The 19,282-nt window shown below is 39.0% G+C and overlaps 1 protein-coding gene across 5 annotated transcripts; it reads right to left on the minus strand.

Annotated features, from left to right (window-relative positions):
- Window positions 1–1,215: 1,215 nt before the first annotated feature.
- LOC309700314 (uncharacterized protein) lies at window positions 1,216–19,186 on the minus strand. 5 transcript variants are annotated; one of them, XM_082523831.1, is made up of 17 exons: window positions 18,936–19,180; window positions 17,375–17,524; window positions 16,771–16,896; window positions 16,506–16,675; window positions 11,236–11,332; window positions 10,988–11,086; window positions 9,637–9,672; window positions 7,420–7,458; window positions 7,258–7,320; window positions 6,941–7,006; window positions 6,449–6,535; window positions 6,042–6,104; window positions 5,567–5,653; window positions 3,566–3,652; window positions 3,163–3,225; window positions 2,688–2,774; window positions 1,216–2,054 (listed from the first exon to the last, which is right to left on the minus strand). In XM_082523831.1, the coding sequence occupies exons 1-17, from the start codon at window positions 18,991–18,993 to the stop codon at window positions 2,011–2,013; spliced, it is 1,422 nt and encodes a 473-aa protein (XP_082379957.1). In that variant the 5' UTR covers window positions 18,994–19,180; the 3' UTR covers window positions 1,216–2,010. The 5 variants fall into 5 exon arrangements, with proteins under 5 accessions (XP_082379957.1, XP_082379958.1, XP_082379960.1 ...); XM_082523832.1 differs by lacking the exon at window positions 18,936–19,180 and adding an exon at window positions 18,051–18,922; XM_082523834.1 differs by lacking the exon at window positions 3,163–3,225 and having other exon boundaries at window positions 18,936–19,186.
- Window positions 19,187–19,282: the final 96 nt, after the last annotated feature.

Raw genomic sequence — 19,282 nt, forward strand, 5'->3', positions numbered from 1 at the left:
ATGCACCCCCCCACATACACACACACACACAATATTCTTTGTTCACATGTATACCTATGTAAGATGTTATATGTTAATGACCCTATGCATATTCATGTAACCACAATAAAAGGAGTGCTATGGGGAACCTGGCTGAGAGTCTGACGGAGGTCAAGTGGTGGAACGACACTTGGCTCCAGGCAGGTCTCCCTCATGCATGAGTAACACGAAGAACTTTGGTGCCTTGTGTCTTGCTTTTTACTGTGTAGCAAGTTGTCCTTAACGTTCCAGCGAATAGGTTTATGCTACAAACCTAACAACACACATCTTACAAACATCTCCCTTCTTCTGTACCTCTGGAATATGTAATATGTGACTGAGCATGGAGACTGGTGAAGTGAAAAATCTATAAAAGTGATCTCAAATGCATTCCAGGTCTCCATGAGTGCATTTTTGATGGAGCACTAAGCACCACTAACAGTAACCTTCAATGTCACACCAGGTGTTAAAACTTACTCCACCAGTTTAAAGAAAATACTTCAATCAGTGCTGCTTCTACGTGACACTAAGGAGTGTTATAAAGGTTCAAAATGGGATAACGTATTCAATTATAAACCTGATTTTTATACACACAAAGTCAGTCAGAGCAGCAGAATAAAAGGAAAATCTTTTTTTAAAATAAACGTCAGACTGAGTCTCTGAGCCTTCTATATATATATATATATATATATATATATATATATATATATATATATATATATATAAATCCTCCCTTAGTTTCCCTTCTTCTGTTTCTGTTTCAATATCATCATGCAATTTTTGCAAACTGCAAAGATGCTGCTTATCATAGAAATGAAAGGACACTTAAAGCGCAGGGAGTTTCAAACACGCCACAACAGGCCTGAAAAGGAATCAGTACACTGGAAGGCTTTGCAAATTGTCATGAATTCCTCCTGTTTTTCCCTAAATTAATGTTATTCCTGGTGTGGTCATGCCAGTATTGATCTAATGTACAGAAGAGGTGTCTGAAAAAAGTAAAGTATTTTAAGTCTAAGAGAGCTTTTTGAATCATAAAAGGTAAAATTGTTTACTTACAAAAGATTTACATGTGAAGGTGCTCTGTCTTTCGACTATAAAATACAGTGCATTTAATGACAGTGCTCTCAATTCAAAGTGGAAAAAAAATTATATGTTGTTAAAATTGCACCTATTTTATCTTAAGATTTCTCAGGCAGCTTATTGTCTGTTTTTTTTTTTTTTTTGACAGAGCACTCATTAAATGACCATAATAATTTAAAAGGAACTTCTCATCTGATGATCTCGGCACTGTCCCTGGTGAATCTTTGCACTTTCAGAGCTAAAATCATTATTATGCAATACTTTTACTGGTCCAGCCTACCAGAGATCAGGTAGAATTGTATTTGGCCTGTGAGCTAACACCACTTTGACACCCCTGCTCTGATTTCAAAGCCCTTCATCTGTCACTCAGTAGCACTGCTAGTCATCCCAGCTGCTACTGTCAAAGTCACCTCACCTCACCCAGCTGCATCGCTAATGTTTTTTTTCTCCTATCATTGTTTCACATCTCCATTACCCACATATATGGACATCTCCCTTTCAAGGTCCATAAATGAAGCCAATTAGAGACTTAACTAAGGTTATTACAAGCTGCCATCTTGGGTGGTAGTGAAGTGATTTTCACAGCAAATGAACACGACCACCAATCTTACAGAAAAACATGTTCAGAAATGCACACATGCTTTTAGCCCAGTTTGTTTTGTTAGCTGAACATCAGTGATGTTTGCTAACGCTTAAATGCATAATTAAATGTGTCAAAAAATCATGCTGATGAAAGGGCAGGAAGAAAAAGCAATAATGATACTACAGCCTTTCTGACACATACAGCATTAAATATCAAACATGTAACCTCTCCCATCGTCCACCTTGTGCGCTTATGTAATACAAACAGTCCTTAAGTGACTGAGGATAAAGATTTGGCTCTTTCTACACTCGGTGAAGAAGTCTCTGGTCCTATGTTGTCCTCTCTGGCCCCTGCTGTGGTTCTTGTACATTGTCTGTTAAAAATGGAAAAATATTTCAGCACAATGTTTCATCTGACAGACACAATCACTCTTTTCTGCAAGGTGGGCGGTGAAATTAATTTAGATAAGTTGTTTGTATGTCATAGACATTAAAGATCACCTACAGGTGAGATATTTAGCAAAAATCTGAGGTTTTAAAAGTAAAACAGAAAATTTATAGTATCCAGTGGAGACAGAGTGCCTTGTGCCACATTTGAAAAACCACTGGAGGACAAAACATTCAGCTGAGAGCTTAAATGCTAACAAAATGCCTTTAGCGAGCTAAAAATGTTTCAGGTCCCTGTGTCAAAGAATTATTACGGACTCTATCTCTGGTTGGGTGATACAAAGACCCATCCCACTTTAATGTACGGATTCACTCTGTCAAAATGTATTGATCAAACTCTTGCTTGTTAATTTGATTCTTGTTTCTGTCATAAGCACTAATATGCAGGTGCAGGTGGGTTGCAAAGTGGCTTGCAGAGTCTCAGAAAATAAAATGGGCTAAAACAGATCAAACAGCATTAGCCACATTTTTTTTAAACTCACACAAAAAAGAACATGAAGTTGTCCTGATTGTGCACGTGTGTTTTAAACTCATATTCATCTCACTTTCAGTTTACTCACCAGGTTTACTGCTGGAATCTGTGGATGCTGCAGGTGTTTGGTCCTGACTAGGTTCATCCTTGACCTCTGAGGTAGTTTTTGACGTCTCTGTGAAGTGATTAAATGATAAATAAAATATCACAACACTAACAGATCGATCCCTCAGGATGAAATCACATTTAAAAAAATTTGACTTCTAAAATTGCATTGTAAATTCTCATGAAAATAAATGGCTGTGGGCCCTGCTGTGGTTCCTGTAGATTGTCTGTTTAATATGGAAAAATCTTTCAGCACAATGGTTCATCAGACAGACACATTCACCCTTTTTTGCAAAGTGGACAGTGAAATTAGCTTAGATAAGTTGTTGTTTGTCTGTCATACACATTACAGGTCATCTACAGGTGAGTTATTGAGCACAAATTTGAGGTTTTAAAAATAAAACTGAAAGGTTAAGGAATACTTTTTTTTTCTCTGCTGTGACGACTTTTTTTCTCACCAGTTTCAGGTTTCGGCTCAGAATCTGACGTCTCGTTGCTCTTTGAGTCCAGCGCTGGCATGTCTGTCAAACCATCACACATTTAAAGAATCAACGACAAACAAAACAAACTAAACAAAAACAACCAGATGTTAAGTTCAGAAAATATGCCTGCAGATCTTCATCTTAGACAATATTACATTCCTGGCTTGTTTCAGAGCAGCTTGCTGAGTCTCAGAAACTAATGTGATCTCAAACATCAGGATCTAAGTTAGATTTGTCATTTAGAAATGATCAACTTAAACACTGGACAGAAAAGTGTCAGCAGATCTGTCAGTATTCCAGGCAGAGTTTTGAGTAAGTGTGTGTTTGTCTGATTATATGTGTTTTAAACTCGTACTCATCTCACTTTCAGTTTACTCACCAGGTTTACTGTTGGAATCTGTGGATGCTGCAGGTGTTTGGTCCTGACTAGGTTCATCCTTGACCTCTGAGGTAGTTTTTGACGTCTCTGTGAAGTGATTAAAAAACAAAAAAGCATCAGAACAACAGCAGATCTGTCACTGAGTTCCAGTTTGAGTTTCACAAAACAGATTTTCAGCCTATTAAAGTGCATCTCATACTGTAGGTTTATCCCTCAGGATTAAATCACATTTACATAAACAGGCTGCCAGTTTGTCACACGGCTGACTCTTAAAATGATATTTTTAATTCTCGTTAAAATGATACAAATTCAAATTCATTGACAAATTTATTGGAAATGAGCGTACATTTGGAACCTATGCATTAATATAAACATGTCACTGAAACCCCTTCAGTTTACTTACAGTCAGATTGACCCAGAGCACTTTAAAGGTTGTATTAACTCAACGTTTTTTAAATAAAACAGAAATAAAAGGTTTAAGAACACTTTCATATTATTTGATTTTTTTTGTCTTTTTGGTGCGACAGGTTTTTTGTAATGAACACATTTACATGTAAATACATATTAACCACTGAGCTTAATTTGTTTCCAGTGATTAATTAACCTGGAATATACTTCATACATTATTTGCTCAATGCTGACTTTGTGGTTTTAAATATATTTTCACCCTCAGCTAAAACACAACTGGCTAAATTCACATCTGGCAGAAATGATCCTTTGGCCCCCAGGAAATGTCCCACAAGGACAGTGTGCCACTCATCTCACTGGTCTTAACATGTTACTCACGTGACATGTTGAGAACTCTCAGTAATTATAATTGTAAAAGTCAAATCTTTGTAAATGTGGCCTAATCCTGTGGGATAAACCTACGGTATAAGATGCACTTTAATAGGCTGAAAATTAGTTTTGTGAAACACTCTCCTCACTTTAAAGGCTTTTACACACCGAGTACGTTGCGACAAAATGAGCCCAAATTCAAATTTTTCAGGCCCGAACTTCTTGTGTAACGTATATACACACTGAAAGTGTCGCGTCCCTTAGTCATAAGAGATGCTGTGTGACCTTTCCTGACACGACCCTCAATGTGTCTCCTCCTGGGCTTGAACCAGAGATTTTTTACTTATTAGGTGAATGTGTACACCCCACAGTACACTAAAACACATGCTAGCATACAGAGAAGACACGCAAATAACAATTAGCCAGAGGGACTGTAAGTATGAAAGCCTCTTACATTCACACGTTCACTGAAAAAGTCAAGTTCCCACAAACAGCACTCTTTGGAGACGCTGTGGTGAGTCTGACAGGGGCTTCTGCTCGTTTCAGATTTAAAATATTTCTGATCAAATTCACACCAGGACAAAAAACAAAGCCCTCATGTCAGTAGGAAATGCACCAAGTAGCCAATCCTCCATTGATCTCATTAGTTTGAACATTTTGCACCGTCACATCAAATCCATTGTGTATTTTATGAGTTGCTGTATGATGTTTCACCTGTTTCTTGACCTTTTTATTTGACTGTAAAATGTCAGAAGATTGTTTAAAATCCTGGTTATAATATCCAGTGGAGACAGAGTGCAATGTGTCCCATTTGAAAAACCACTGGAGGACAAAACATTCAGCTGAGAGCTTAAATGCTAACAAAATGCCTTTAGCGAGCTAAAAATGTTTCAGGTCCCTGTGTCAAAGAATTATTACGGACTCTATCTCTGGTTAGGTGATACAAAGACCCATCCCACTTTAATGTACGGATTCACTCTGTCAAAATGTATTGATCAAACTCTTGCTTGTTAATTTGATTCTTGTTTCTGTCATAAGCACTAATATGCAGGTGCAGGTGGGTTGCAAAGTGGCTTGCAGAGTCTCAGAAAATAAAATGGGCTAAAACAGATCAAACAGCATTAGCCACATTTTTTTTAAACTCACACAAAAAAGAACATGAAGTTGTCCTGATTGTGCACGTGTGTTTTAAACTCATATTCATCTCACTTTCAGTTTACTCACCAGGTTTACTGCTGGAATCTGTGGATGCTGCAGGTGTTTGGTCCTGACTAGGTTCATCCTTGACCTCTGAGGTAGTTTTTGACGTCTCTGTGAAGTGATTAAATGATAAATAAAATATCACAACACTAACAGATCGATCCCTCAGGATGAAATCACATTTAAAAAAATTTGACTTCTAAAATTGCATTGTAAATTCTCATGAAAATAAATGGCTGTGGGCCCTGCTGTGGTTCCTGTAGATTGTCTGTTTAATATGGAAAAATCTTTCAGCACAATGGTTCATCAGACAGACACATTCACCCTTTTTTGCAAAGTGGACAGTGAAATTAGCTTAGATAAGTTGTTGTTTGTCTGTCATACACATTACAGGTCATCTACAGGTGAGTTATTGAGCACAAATTTGAGGTTTTAAAAATAAAACTGAAAGGTTAAGGAATACTTTTTTTTTCTCTGCTGTGACGACTTTTTTTCTCACCAGTTTCAGGTTTCGGCTCAGAATCTGACGTCTCGTTGCTCTTTGAGTCCAGCGCTGGCATGTCTGTCAAACCATCACACATTTAAAGAATCAACGACAAACTAAACAAACTAAACAAAAACAACCAGATGTTAAGTTCAGAAAATATGCCTGCAGATCTTCATCTTAGACAATATTACATTCCTGGCTTGTTTCAGAGCAGCTTGCTGAGTCTCAGAAACTAATGTGATCTCAAACATCAGGATCTAAGGTAGATTTGTCATTTAGAAATGATCAACTTAAACACTGGACAGAAAAGTGTCAGCAGATCTGTCAGTATTCCAGGCAGAGTTTTGAGTAAGTGTGTGTTTGTCTGTTTTTGCACGTGTGTTTGAAACTCGAATTCATCTCACTTTCAGTTTACTCACCAGGTTTACTGCTGGAATCTGTGGATGCTGCAGGTGTTTGGTCCTGACTAGGTTCATCCTTGACCTCTGACGTAGTTTTTGACATCTCTGTGAAGTGATTATGGTAAAATGATAAATAAAATATCACAACCCTAATGAAGCGCCTTGAGGCGACTTATGTTGTGATTTGGCGCTATATAAATAAAATTGAATTGAATTGAATTAACAGGGCGATATGGAAGTGTAGAGCTGCCGCCCAGACAAAAGAAAAATAGAGCTATATCACGGTTATAACGTGAAAAGTTTATTGTTCTAACAATATACTTTTCATGTTTGTACAATATTCTATCATGTTATTACAATATGCAAAACTTTCACGTTCGTACAATATAAATATTATATTGTACGAACGCGATGATTATGTGTATTGTAATAACGTTGTAATAATGTGATCAAACAATTATGTGTGTTTGATCACATAATTAGTTAGTTTTTTCCCCTGATTTTATCCACCTGCTTCATTTTCATCATCTGCGGACATCAACTCGTTTTCATTGTGTATCTGAGGAGCTGTCACTACTGAAAACAGAATCACAGTACATATGAGACACAGCAAACATTCTGTTCACTTCTAATGAACACAGGAGGCATTTTTGCTCGGCCTGCAGGTCACAGATCCGTCCAGCTAAACCTGCAAATTCTAAGGCTCATACAGGTCGATGCTCCGGTCACAGCTTTGATGCTACTTTTAAAAAAAACAAACAAGTTATACAAGATGAAGTGATTGCATGTTGCAAATGTGTTATATATTATGAAAACATTTTGCTCACCATTGTTGGGTGAATTTAATCCTGGGACCACGGAGGAAGATGATGTTCCTTGGACTGACAAATCTGGTGTTGGAAGAAATATCAGGACCTTAAGCATCCATCACCTGCTGTCACATTTACTTTATTATTGTTTTTACCCCCATTAAATAAGATTTTACTCACCTGCTCCATTACTCTGTATCCCAACCAATTGTACCATCTCTGTCAGATAATAAATGAAATGTATGTCATGAACAGCACATTAACTGATAAACTGGTGTAAAGTCTACTATACTGCTGCTGGTGATGTTGTATTTTGTTTTAACTTCAGTGTCACTGTAGTTCTGTAAGGACACAGACGTAACACAACAGACAAATGACCCTAAAACAATGTTCAGCCCGCAACACTTTTACAGTTTTACTGTTAACTAATATACTGCCAGCTTAATCTATGAGATTATAGAATCATTTATAGTGAGTTTAGTTTCTTCTGACATAGTCTAAAACAGGCCAGTGGTGGAAGCAAGCAGCAAAAACAATGCTTTACTCATATGAAAGACATGCTGTCTGTAAGAGCAAACTAATCATTATTGAGGGTCTGTTTCAGCAAATATGCTTGGCCTGTTTTAGGCTGCTGGGCCCAACATGTCAGCAGTTGGTCAGTCAACTGGCCTAGCAAACTTCTTTTACTGTTCCCAGACCAGTGGACCCTGTCCCATACAGTGGGGCAAAAAAGTATTTAGTCAGCTACCGATTGTGCAAGTTCCCCCACCTAAAATGATGACAGAGGTCAGTAATTTGCACCAGAGGTACACTTCAACTGTGAGAGACAGAATGTGAAGAGAAAATCCATGAATCCACATGGTAGGATTTGTAAAGAATTTATTCGTAAATCAGGGTGGAAAATAAGTATTTGGTCAATAACAAAAATACAACTCAATACGTTGTAACATAACCTTTGTTGGCAATAACAGAGGTCAAACGTTTACTATAGGTCTTTACCAGGTTTGCACACACAGTAGCTGGTATTTTGGCCCATTCCTCTATGCAGATCTTCTCGAGAGCAGTGATGTTTTGGGGCTGTCGCCGAGCAACACGGACTTTCAACTCCCACCACAGATTTTCTATGGGGTTGAGGTCTGGAGACTGGCTAGGCCACTCCAGGACTTTCAAATGCTCCTTACAGAGCCACTCCTTTGTGCCCGGGCGGTGTGTTTTGGATCATTGTCATGTTGGAAGACCCAGCCTCGTTTCATCTTCAAAGTTCTCACTGATGGAAGGAGGTTTTGGCTCAAAATCTCACGATACATGGCCCCATTCATTCTGTCCTTAACACGGATCAGTCGTCCTGTCCCCTTGGCAGAAAAACAGCCCCATAGCATGATGTTTCCACCCCCATGCTTCACAGTAGGTATGGTGTTCTTGGGATGCAACTCAGTATTCTTCTTCCTCCAAACACGACGAGTTGAGTTTATACCAAAAAGTTCTACTTTGGTTTCATCTGACCACATGACATTCTCCCAATCCTCTGCTGTATCATCCATGTGCTCTCTGGCAAACTTCAGACGGGCCTGGACATGCACTGGCTTCAGCAGCGGAACACGTCTGGCACTGCGGGATTTGATTCCCTGCCGTTGTAGTGTGTTACTGATGGTGACCTTTGTTACTTTGGTCCCAGCTCTCTGCAGGTCATTCACCAGGTCCCCCCGTGTGGTTCTGGGATCTTTGCTCACCGTTCTCATGATCATTTTGACCCCACGGGATGAGATCTTGCGTGGAGCCCCAGATCGAGGGAGATTATCAGTGGTCTTGTATGTCTTCCATTTTCTGATGATTGCTCCCACAGTTGATTTTTTCACACCAAGCTGCTTGCCTATTGTAGATTCACTCTTCCCAGTCTGGTGCAGGTCTACAATACTTTTCCTGGTGTCCTTCGAAAGCTCTTTGGTCTTGGCCATGGCGGAGTTTGGAGTCTGACTGTTTGAGGCTGTGGACAGGTGTCTTTTATACAGATGATGAGTTCAAACAGGTGCCATTCATACAGGTAACGAGTGGGGGACAGAAAAGCTTCTTACAGAAGACGTTACAGGTCTGTGAGAGCCAGAGATTTTCCTTGTTTGAGGTGACCAAATACTTATTTTCCACCCTAATTTACGAATAAATTCTTTACAAATCCTACCATGTGAATTCATGGATTTTTTTTTCACATTCTGTCTCTCACAGTTGAAGTGTACCTCTGGTGCAAATTACTGACCTCTGTCATCATTTTAAGTGGGGGAACTTGCACAATCGGTGGCTGACTAAATACTTTTTTGCCCCACTGTATGTCTTAATAAATCCCAGTTTTAACACCACCACCTAATATAAGTTAGAGAGAGGCTTTATACTGTATTATCTTACCTTCTGGTCTATTTGCTTCGTCTTGTGTTTTGATTTCTGGGGAATTGAAGACAAATGGTAAATGGCCTGCATTTGTATAGCTCTTTTCTAGTCCCTAAGGACCCCAAAGCGCTTCACACTACATTCAGTCATTCACCCATTCACACACACATTCACACACTGGCGATGGCAAGCTACATTGTAGCCACAGCTGCCCTGGGGTGCACTGACAGAGGCGAGGCTGCCGGACACTGGCGCCACCGGGCCCTCTGACCACCACAAGCAGGCAAACACGGGGTTAGTATCTTGCCCAAGGATATTTGGTATGCAGCCAGGAGGCAGCCTGGGATCGAACCACCGACCTTCTGATTAGTGGCTGATCTGCTCCGCCACCTGAGCTACAGCCACCCCATTTATTGACATTTATTGATTGACAGAAATATCAATCATTGCTTGTTTTGCGATTTTAGCTTATTTCTTTGGGGTTATTGAGCTCAAACACATATTATGAGCAAAGGATGCTGTTACTGTTTTAATGTTCAGCTTTTCATCTACATGAAGTTAAGAGGAAATTTACCCTGGTTTGTTTTCATCCATCAGTCACATCTTTGAAATGTGTTTCTGTTGAATACATAAAGACGAAGTCTAATAATTTGGAGGATTTTTGAGCCTGGGAAGTTGTAGATAGAGATGTTTGCATTCAGCACTATTAAAATTAGCCTAGAAATTGTGCTTATAATGAACCTACATACAAGTGTGACTGGATGACTTTGATACAGAAGAAAACACACAAATACGGCGATTTTCACCAATTCTGTTATATCCTGAGACTAAATCTGTAAGTAAAATACACGAGTCCTAGGTTTATCACACTATCTGTAGTACAGGCTTGTCTGGGTTGTTTCTTTAACATGTCGAGATATTTTATTAACACTTTCTAATATGGCCCTATAATTCCTCTGTAATTATGTGGACTTATTTTAAATTACAAAGTAATTATTTTTACCTAAACATACTTAAAACTAGGCACACTAGAATAAGTAACATTTACAATAAACAAAGAACTAATTAGAAAAAAAATTATACTGTTAGCATAGTGTGCAAGTAATTTCAAGTCATTTTACAAAGTGCACGACTTCAGGTGTTTTACAGGAAGGAGACACATTGTTCTCTAAGTAATTTAAAGTACTGTGTAATTTTTTGGTAATTTTGTGGCAAAACAATATTTTCCCATCTTATTGTAAGTACGCTGTGCTTTTATAATGGAGAGTCTTAACCTCACCTAACATTCATCATGCACATTTGCATAATGATTAATAAATCAAGATATTAAAAAGAAAGTAAGATTCATAATTGTTTTGTGGGTTCTTACCTCGCTTTCTGTATATTTTGCAAAGAAAAAAGACAATTACAGCCACTATCAACCCAAGCAACACAATCACTAATGGTATGATCCAATACAGTGAATCACCTACAAAAATAAAAGAACAAAGAATAAATTAATAAAACTGCAAATGATTACCAAAACAATTTATCCCAATCTTTAAATGTCTGTAAAATCCATCATTAGTCAAAAAGAAACACTTTCTGCCACAGATACATATTGGTGTGATAACTCACCACTTGCAAATGAAATGATTATATTGTCACTCCTTTCACTGCTAACTGGGTTTTCCAGCTGACAGCTGATTGATTTTTCAACAGATCCTGTATCGTTCTAGAATTAACGAGAAAAGAGAGAAGCACATAAACCAAACACATTCATTAGATTTTAAACAGATTATGGGACACTTGTCTATGGGTGGACAATCAACAGATCAATAGCACAGGGACAGGCTCAAAGATGGCTGCATACACCCTGATAAATGTAACTATATTTCCAGAAAATACAAAATAAAAGTGCGAGACTAACCATTTCCATTCACTTTTATTTTAGTTTATCGCCAATATCAAGAAAGGAGAAATAAATAAATAAGATAAGATACCTTTATTAGTTCCACGAATGGGACTAATTCCCCTCCAAACGCCTTCGACGCTTATTCCTTTCCGATGCAGACGGTGGATCAAGGAGACCAGCGCATATGCTGCAGGCCCGGATGCACTGTCTACACTGGCTGTCTCACACCTTCTACCCATCCCTGTTGCTTGTCATGTGTTTCTATGACGTATTAAGAGTTTTTTTATGTGCTATGTGCAGAGGTGTTTTTTTTTCTGTTCTCAAACTGTTCTCCCTGTTGGAGCTCAGTCTGGGGGGAGTTATTTCCTCATGTTTTCCATTGTTATACCCCTCTGACCTGTCTTCCCCATGTGATGTTTTTGCGTAATGTATGTATGGTCGGAAGGGTAAGATGGCGCCGCCATTGCACTGGCAGCCTTATGAAATTTCCCATTCGTGGGACTAATAAAGGTATTTTAAATACATCTGTCAACAAATCACCCATGTCCAAATAAAGACACAATTTCTTTAGAAATATTTGCAATTGTCAATGATATCCTTAGAGTTACACACTGTCTATATTTTATTCGCATTTAGTCTCAGCCCGAAACACAGACAGATATTTTTGTCTTAACTTAAAATGACTACATTCATGTCCATGTTACCCAAGCTCCGAAGTTAACATAAACGTTTAAAATAGTCATAAAATCTGCATGTAGCTACTAGGATATCAAAAAATCAGCATCTAAACCTTAAAAAGTGGAATGATTTAAACTACACACATAATTTTGCAGTTGGAACTCTCGCTTAAATATTCTGCACTTTATAAAAAGATTAATATTAAGCATTTCATAATACCAGTTTTGCCTCAAGATATCAGATATCCTCGTCTCGATTGCTGCTTTTATATATCTGGTATTCACCACTCCTGTATGTTCCCCTAAATCATCTCAAACTGGTTTGCCACTAATCAGAAGGTCGGTGGTTCGATCCCAGGCTGCCCCCTGGCTGCATACCAAATATCCTTGGGCAAGATATTAACCCCATGTTTGCCTACTGGTGGTGGTCAGAGGGCCCGGTGGCGCCAGTGTCCGGCAGCCTCGCCTCTGTCAGTGCGCCCCAGGGCAGCTGTGGCTACAACGTAGCTTGCCATCGCCAGTGTGTGAATGTGTGTGTGAATGGGTGAATGACTGAATGTAGTGTAAAGCGCTTTGGGGTCCTTAGGGACTGAGTAAAAAGCGCTATACAAATGCAGGCCATTTCTTGAGCATAACAATGAGTTCACTGTACTCAAATGGCCTCCATAGTCAACAAATCTCAGTCCAATAGAGCACCTTTGTGGGGACAAATCATGTCAATATGGACTAAAATGTCTGAAGAACGATTCCAGCACCTTGTGGAAGCTATGCCGGGAAGGCTCTGAAGACAAAAAAGGATCCAAAACAATACTGGCAAAGTGTACCCAATAAAGTGACCCTGACTTCATATCCTAGGTATGAACTGATTGTTTATTAAACTACATGCACCAAAAACGCCTGAGGGTCTGGACAAATATTAAAAAAGCATGTTTACAGAGTTGGGGAGTAACATGTACCGCCGATACGTATTTAAAATACAAAATATGAGTAACTGTATTCCGTTACAGTTACCATTTAAAAAGGTGGTATTCAGAATACAGTTACTTTGCGGAAATAAATGGATTACACTGCGGTATTTTCCTGTTTCATATTGTGGCGGGTCAGGACTGTTTGGGTTTTTTGACAGCTACGTTCTGTAGCGTTACAGTTGCCATGGTTACAGGGTGGCATGCTCTCTCTCACTGTGTGTTTCCTGGGTGAGAGAGCGCCTTTTTGTTGTTGTGCTAAACTAATAAGCAGAATGCTACAGGCATAGCCCTAAAGAATGTAGCATCATGGGCAGTGTAGTCCGTGCTGCAGGGAGAATGGACTGCCGTACACGTTATGGGTCTGTGAGCACGAGGGAGGGAGAAAAAGGAGAGTGGAAAAGTATGAGCAGTCATCGAGCAAAAACGGGAGCTGGAAGCATGTAAATATAATAATAACCACTGCAGCCAAGAAGAGTGCCTGACGAGCCCAGTTGTAAGTACGCTATTAAGACTCGACTGTACACTGTGTTCGTGTTTTCCTCCGAAAACAATAAGTTCCGTTGGAGCAGCCTTTCAACGCCTCTCTCTGTCTCTCGCTAGCAAAGTTGACCCACACAACAAAGTAAAGCTATTTTTCGGCTAAGAGCCCGACACGGAACCCGGCGTATTAGCCAGAGGTCCCTTTAATAATAATAATAATAATAATAATAATAATAATAATGGATTGCATTTATATAGCGCTCTCACATTCACACACTGGTGGAGGCAAGCTACAGTTGTAGCCACAGCTGCCCTGGGGCAGACTGACAGAAGCGTGCCATCGGCCCCTCTGGCCAACACCAGTAGGCGGTAGTGACCAGGACACAGAGAGCCCAGGGAACGAACCGGCGACTTTCCGGTTACAGATGCGCTTCCCAACGCCCTGAGCCACGGTCGCCCTGAGCACCTTTACTACGGTTCGGAGCCGCGTACCTTCAGTAACAGTAATAAATCACACAGGAATAGTACATTCCTGTTGTAAAAAGCATGATAATATATTAAGTAATCCAAAGTATTCACAATACGTTACTCTCATTGAGTAACGTAACGGAATACGTTACAAAATACATTTTGGGGCATATATTCTGTAATCTGTAGTGGAATACATTTTAAAAGTAACCTTCCCAACACTGCATGTATACAGTGGGGCAAAAAAGTATTTAGTCAGCCACCGATTGTGCAAGTTCCCCCACTTAAAATGATGACAGAGGTCAGTAATTTGCACCAGAGGTACACTTCAACTGTGAGAGACAGAATGTGAAAAAAAAATCCATGAATCCACATGGTAGGATTTGTAAAGAATTTATTCGTAAATCAGGGTGGAAAATAAGTATTTGGTCAATAACAAACAAGGAAAATCTCTGGCTCTCACAGACCTGTAACGTCTTCTGTAAGAAGCTTTTCTGTCCCCCACTCGTTACCTGTATGAATGGCACCTGTTTGAACTCATCATCTGTATAAAAGACACCTGTCCACAGCCTCAAACAGTCAGACTCCAAACTCCGCCATGGCCAAGACCAAAGAGCTTTCGAAGGACACCAGGAAAAGTATTGTAGACCTGCACCAGACTGGGAAGAGTGAATCTACAATAGGCAAGCAGCTTGGTGTGAAAAAATCAACTGTGGGAGCAATCATCAGAAAATGGAAGACATACAAGACCACTGATAATCTCCCTCGATCTGGGGCTCCACGCAAGATCTCATCCCGTGGGGTCAAAATGATCATGAGAACGGTGAGCAAAGATCCCAGAACCACACGGGGGGACCTGGTGAATGACCTGCAGAGAGCTGGGACCAAAGTAACAAAGGTCACCATCAGTAACACACTACAACGGCAGGGAATCAAATCCCGCAGTGCCAGACGTGTTCCGCTGCTGAAGCCAGTGCATGTCCAGGCCCGTCTGAAGTTTGCCAGAGAGCACATGGATGATACAGCAGAGGATTGGGAGAATGTCATGTGGTCAGATGAAACCAAAGTAGAACTTTTTGGTATAAACTCAACTCGTCGTGTTTGGAGGAAGAAGAATACTGAGTTGCATCCCAAGAACACCATACCTACTGTGAAGCATGGGGGTGGAAACATCATGCTATGGGGCTGTTTTTCTGCCAAGGGGACAGGACGACTGATCCGTGTTAAGGACAGAATGAATGGGGCCATGTATCGTGAGATTTTGAGCCAAAACCTCCTTCCATCAGTGAGAACTTTGAAGATGAAACGAGGCTGGGTCTTCCAACATGACAATGATCCAAAACACACCGCCCGGGCACAAAGGAGTGGCTCTGTAAGGAGCATTTGAAAGTCCTGGAGTGGCCTAGCCAGTCTCCAGACCTCAACCCCATAGAAAATCTGTGGCGGGAGTTGAAAGTCCGTGTTGCTCGGCGACAGCCCCAAAACATCACTGCTCTCGAGAAGATCTGCATAGAGGAATGGGCCAAAATACCAGCTACTGTGTGTGCAAACCTGGTAAAGACCTATAGTAAACGTTTGACCTCTGTTATTGCCAACAAAGGTTATGTTACAAAGTATTGCGTTGTATTTTTGTTATTGACCAAATACTTATTTTCCACCCTGATTTACGAATAAATTCTTTACAAATCCTACCATGTGGATTCATGGATTTTTTTTCACATTCTGTCTCTCACAGTTGAAGTGTACCTCTGGTGCAAATTACTGACCTCTGTCATCATTTTAGGTGGGGGAACTTGCACAATCGGTGGCTGACTAAATACTTTTTTGCCCCACTGTATGTATAATCTAGGTAAACTATTTGAGTAGTATAAAACAGAGATTATGTTGTTCACTGTGTTTTAAAATATGCTGGTACGTAGAAATGTGTAAATGTAATTATCGTTGTTTGTGTTGGCTTTGTTTTCATTTTTGATTTCTTTTAGTTTTTAAGAGTGGCTGTTTCAGCTAGTGTGTGAAAAGTAGAAAAATGTGTTTTATTTACTTTTCTAGTGTTGTGTGTTCATTTTTTGTGGTCATTTATTTACTCTCATTGGTTATGTTTTGTTATTGTCATTTTCCTAAAACTTTAAATAATAATCAAAAATCTCAATTATCAAAAATGAGTGAAACAAAAACAAACAAATAAATTTCCTTTTAATACCTAAAATAACAAATGTACATAAACCTAAAAAAAAATAATTTTTAATTGTTGAAAATATTTAGATTCATTTCTTTTTCTGATGTCTTAACTTTTCTATAATGTGTTAGTCATTGCTTCAATACTGTGGTTTATGTGAGAAATTGTCTGGAAAAAAAATGAGCAGCTGACTTGTTATGTGAACAGTCAGATCCTGTTTGTACCTTTGCTAATGTGAGCTGATTGCTTGAAGGCTGAGCTGTCTGCTTGTCACCTGTCATCCAGGAATAGGTGACTGGTTTGGTGTCATCTGTGATGCTGGCTTCACAGGTGAGAGTACAGATGGTCATCTCAGGGTTGCATGATTTGGAGACAGTGGGTTTGGGGACAGCAGCTGATAATTAAAGACAGCAAACAAACAAGCTTTTTATTTTAAATATGGTGAAAAAATGATTCAAAGCAAACTTCAGTCTGAATTCGTCCACTTACAGATAACAGTGATTTTAGTCGGACTCATGACTTTGTTGTTGATCTCTGCTGTGTAGATGCCGCTGTCCTTTACAGTCACGTTTGAGAGGGTCAGCGTTCCAGTGGAAGTACTCACCTCACACCGACCTAAAAACATCACAGTTACATAATTAACCAATTAGATAATTATTTTTAATGGATTTTTAGTATATATATATATATATATATATATATATATATATATATGTAATGAACCAAGGTAATTCAATTATCCGTGCAGCATAAAGTTAGCATTTTAAAATGCATCAAATCCATGAAAGAGGTTAATTCGTTACAGCACAATGACAGAAAAAAATTTTTAAAAGGAATTTTCAATTCTTTGAGATAAGTCCATTTAGCTATTTTTGATCCCACTTCATTTTGGGGATCAAGATCTTTTTTTAAAATTAGAAATATATCTTCAAAAGAAACCTTGGATGCACAAGCTTGATTGATCCATATTCTTGATTTCGCACAGATTCCACACATGATGCCTTTCTGGACAGCCTTCCCATTTATCCAGGATCTTTCAAATCTGCAGCCACTATCTTGCATGCATTTGATGTTAAATCCTGAGCATACGTACCTCTGAAGTCCCGGTACGGAACTATATCACCTCCGTACCACTCCACAGCGATGTCCGGGCCATGTTTCCACGTGATGCTGGTGATGGGATCAGACACAGAGCCTGGAGATAGGACTACTTTGTCTCCCACTTTCTTGAAACTATCTTTGTCTATGGCAAAATAAAACCAAAATCAACATGATTTTTCATATTTAGTTCTGTAACCAAACATTTTGTTTACAAAACTAATTTGCAGAACTAAACAAACATAGTTTAGCTGCATGTGTGGCATCTGCAAAATGCTGTAAAAGATGTTAATGATGATCCCAGTTTATATGGGAGAGCACTGTAAATAATTATATTTATCAGATTTTGTCTTTTTTACTTGCTTTTAAGCATCATCAGCAAAACATACTTACATTTTATTACATTTAAAAACATTTAAATGAATTCAACTGATTTCAATATAACAAATATAAGGTACGTTTGAATATTATTGATGGTTTTCTGATGCTAAGAAATCCCGGGGATTGGATTTAATTGGTTGTAAAATCTACAAATAAATAGGATAAACTTCCCCAAATATACACAAAAACAGCATTTTGACAACATCAAAACAATAACTGGAGCATAACAGGGAATACTGGAGTACAGCATACAGAATTGAATTACTGCAGATTTGTTACAAAATGTTCACCTCTGAAGGAGATTGACAACAAATCTTCCATCTTGTGCTCCTGTTTTGTTGATCTTAGAGTAAAATACTCCTTAATGTAGTTTACTTTTGAGTTCTATTCTTTTTCGGGGGTGTACTGGTAAGTTCACACAAAGGAACAATCCCATTATCGGTTCGTCAGACATTATAAAACATATATAACATCATAAAATCAATGTTACTGTTCCCTAAAACTCTCATGAACACATTCAACTATTTTATTTGACTTTCTGGGCGAGCGAATGAAACCTACAAATGACGGGATCGTGACTTTTGGAATGAATGACCTCAAAATGGCCGCTGCCGGGTGTTCCATCCTACCCAAAAGACCGGTTTTATTCTAATTTGATCCGGTGCTGCAGATTAATCGGTGCTGGACTGGCTGGTGAAACAGATGTGTCTGCTTTACAGACACCTCAGAAATAAATATGAAGAATATTTCAACTATTTCTGTGCTATTTTGTTTCACCAGCTATTTACCGGGCGTCGTCCTGAAGCGGGTTGTTGCGACATAACATTAAAAACTTCCATTTCACACCTATTATGTATTAGCAGCACCTGGGAGTTAATGTTTATCATATGATAAATCATACTTGACTCGAACTCGTATGTTATTCTTCCACCAGTTAAAGTATACCTCAGCTTACACTATTAATAAACTACTGATAAAAAGTTCGTTTATTTCCGGGTTTGTGTTTGGCTCCAGAATAGCGATACATTCGTTTCACCATGAACACTCTCACCACTCCTTTACATTACCATTAACACGCTGGCGAAACGTAAATAACACTAGGAATAAAAGATACACGGTTAGTATGAAGCTATGCGCCATTGTTCACCCCACTGAAAACTCAGTGTCCATCTTACCTGAAAGGACCAACCCCACGCTTAAGAGAAGAATTCTTAACCCCACGGATCGTAACATCCTCTTAAATCACGGCATAAACGAGACGAAGAACAAGAGAGAGTCGGCTAATAATATCAGAGACAACTAGAGAATATTTAAACTGCGAATATATCAGAGAAGCGGAAGAGTGGGAAGCTAAACTGCGTCACTGACAAACCGAAAGTGAGACTTAAAAAATGTAAAACAAAACCTGAAGGGTGTGTCCAGATGTGTCGCCCCCCCCCCCCCCAAAAAAAAACAAACAAACAAAAAAAAAAACAAAACAAAACAGGAAATCAAACTGGTCCACTGACCAAGGTCATTTTCT

The sequence above is a fragment of the Aulonocara stuartgranti genome (assembly GCF_965226115.1).
Source record: "Aulonocara stuartgranti genome assembly, chromosome: 23".
NCBI lineage: Eukaryota > Metazoa > Chordata > Actinopteri > Cichliformes > Cichlidae > Aulonocara > Aulonocara stuartgranti.

Coding starts and splice junctions, on each gene's coding strand:
- LOC309700314 (XM_082523831.1), bottom strand. CDS start 18,993: ATGTTACGATCCGTGGGGTTAAGAATTCTTCTCTTAAGCGTGGGGTTG. Junction 16,897..17,374: donor TCCGTACCGGGACTTCAGAG/GTACGTATGCTC, acceptor TGATGTTTTTAG/GTCGGTGTGAGGTGAGTACT. Junction 2,055..2,687: donor AGATTCCAGCAGTAAACCTG/GTGAGTAAACTG, acceptor CATTTTTAACAG/ACAATGTACAAGAACCACAG.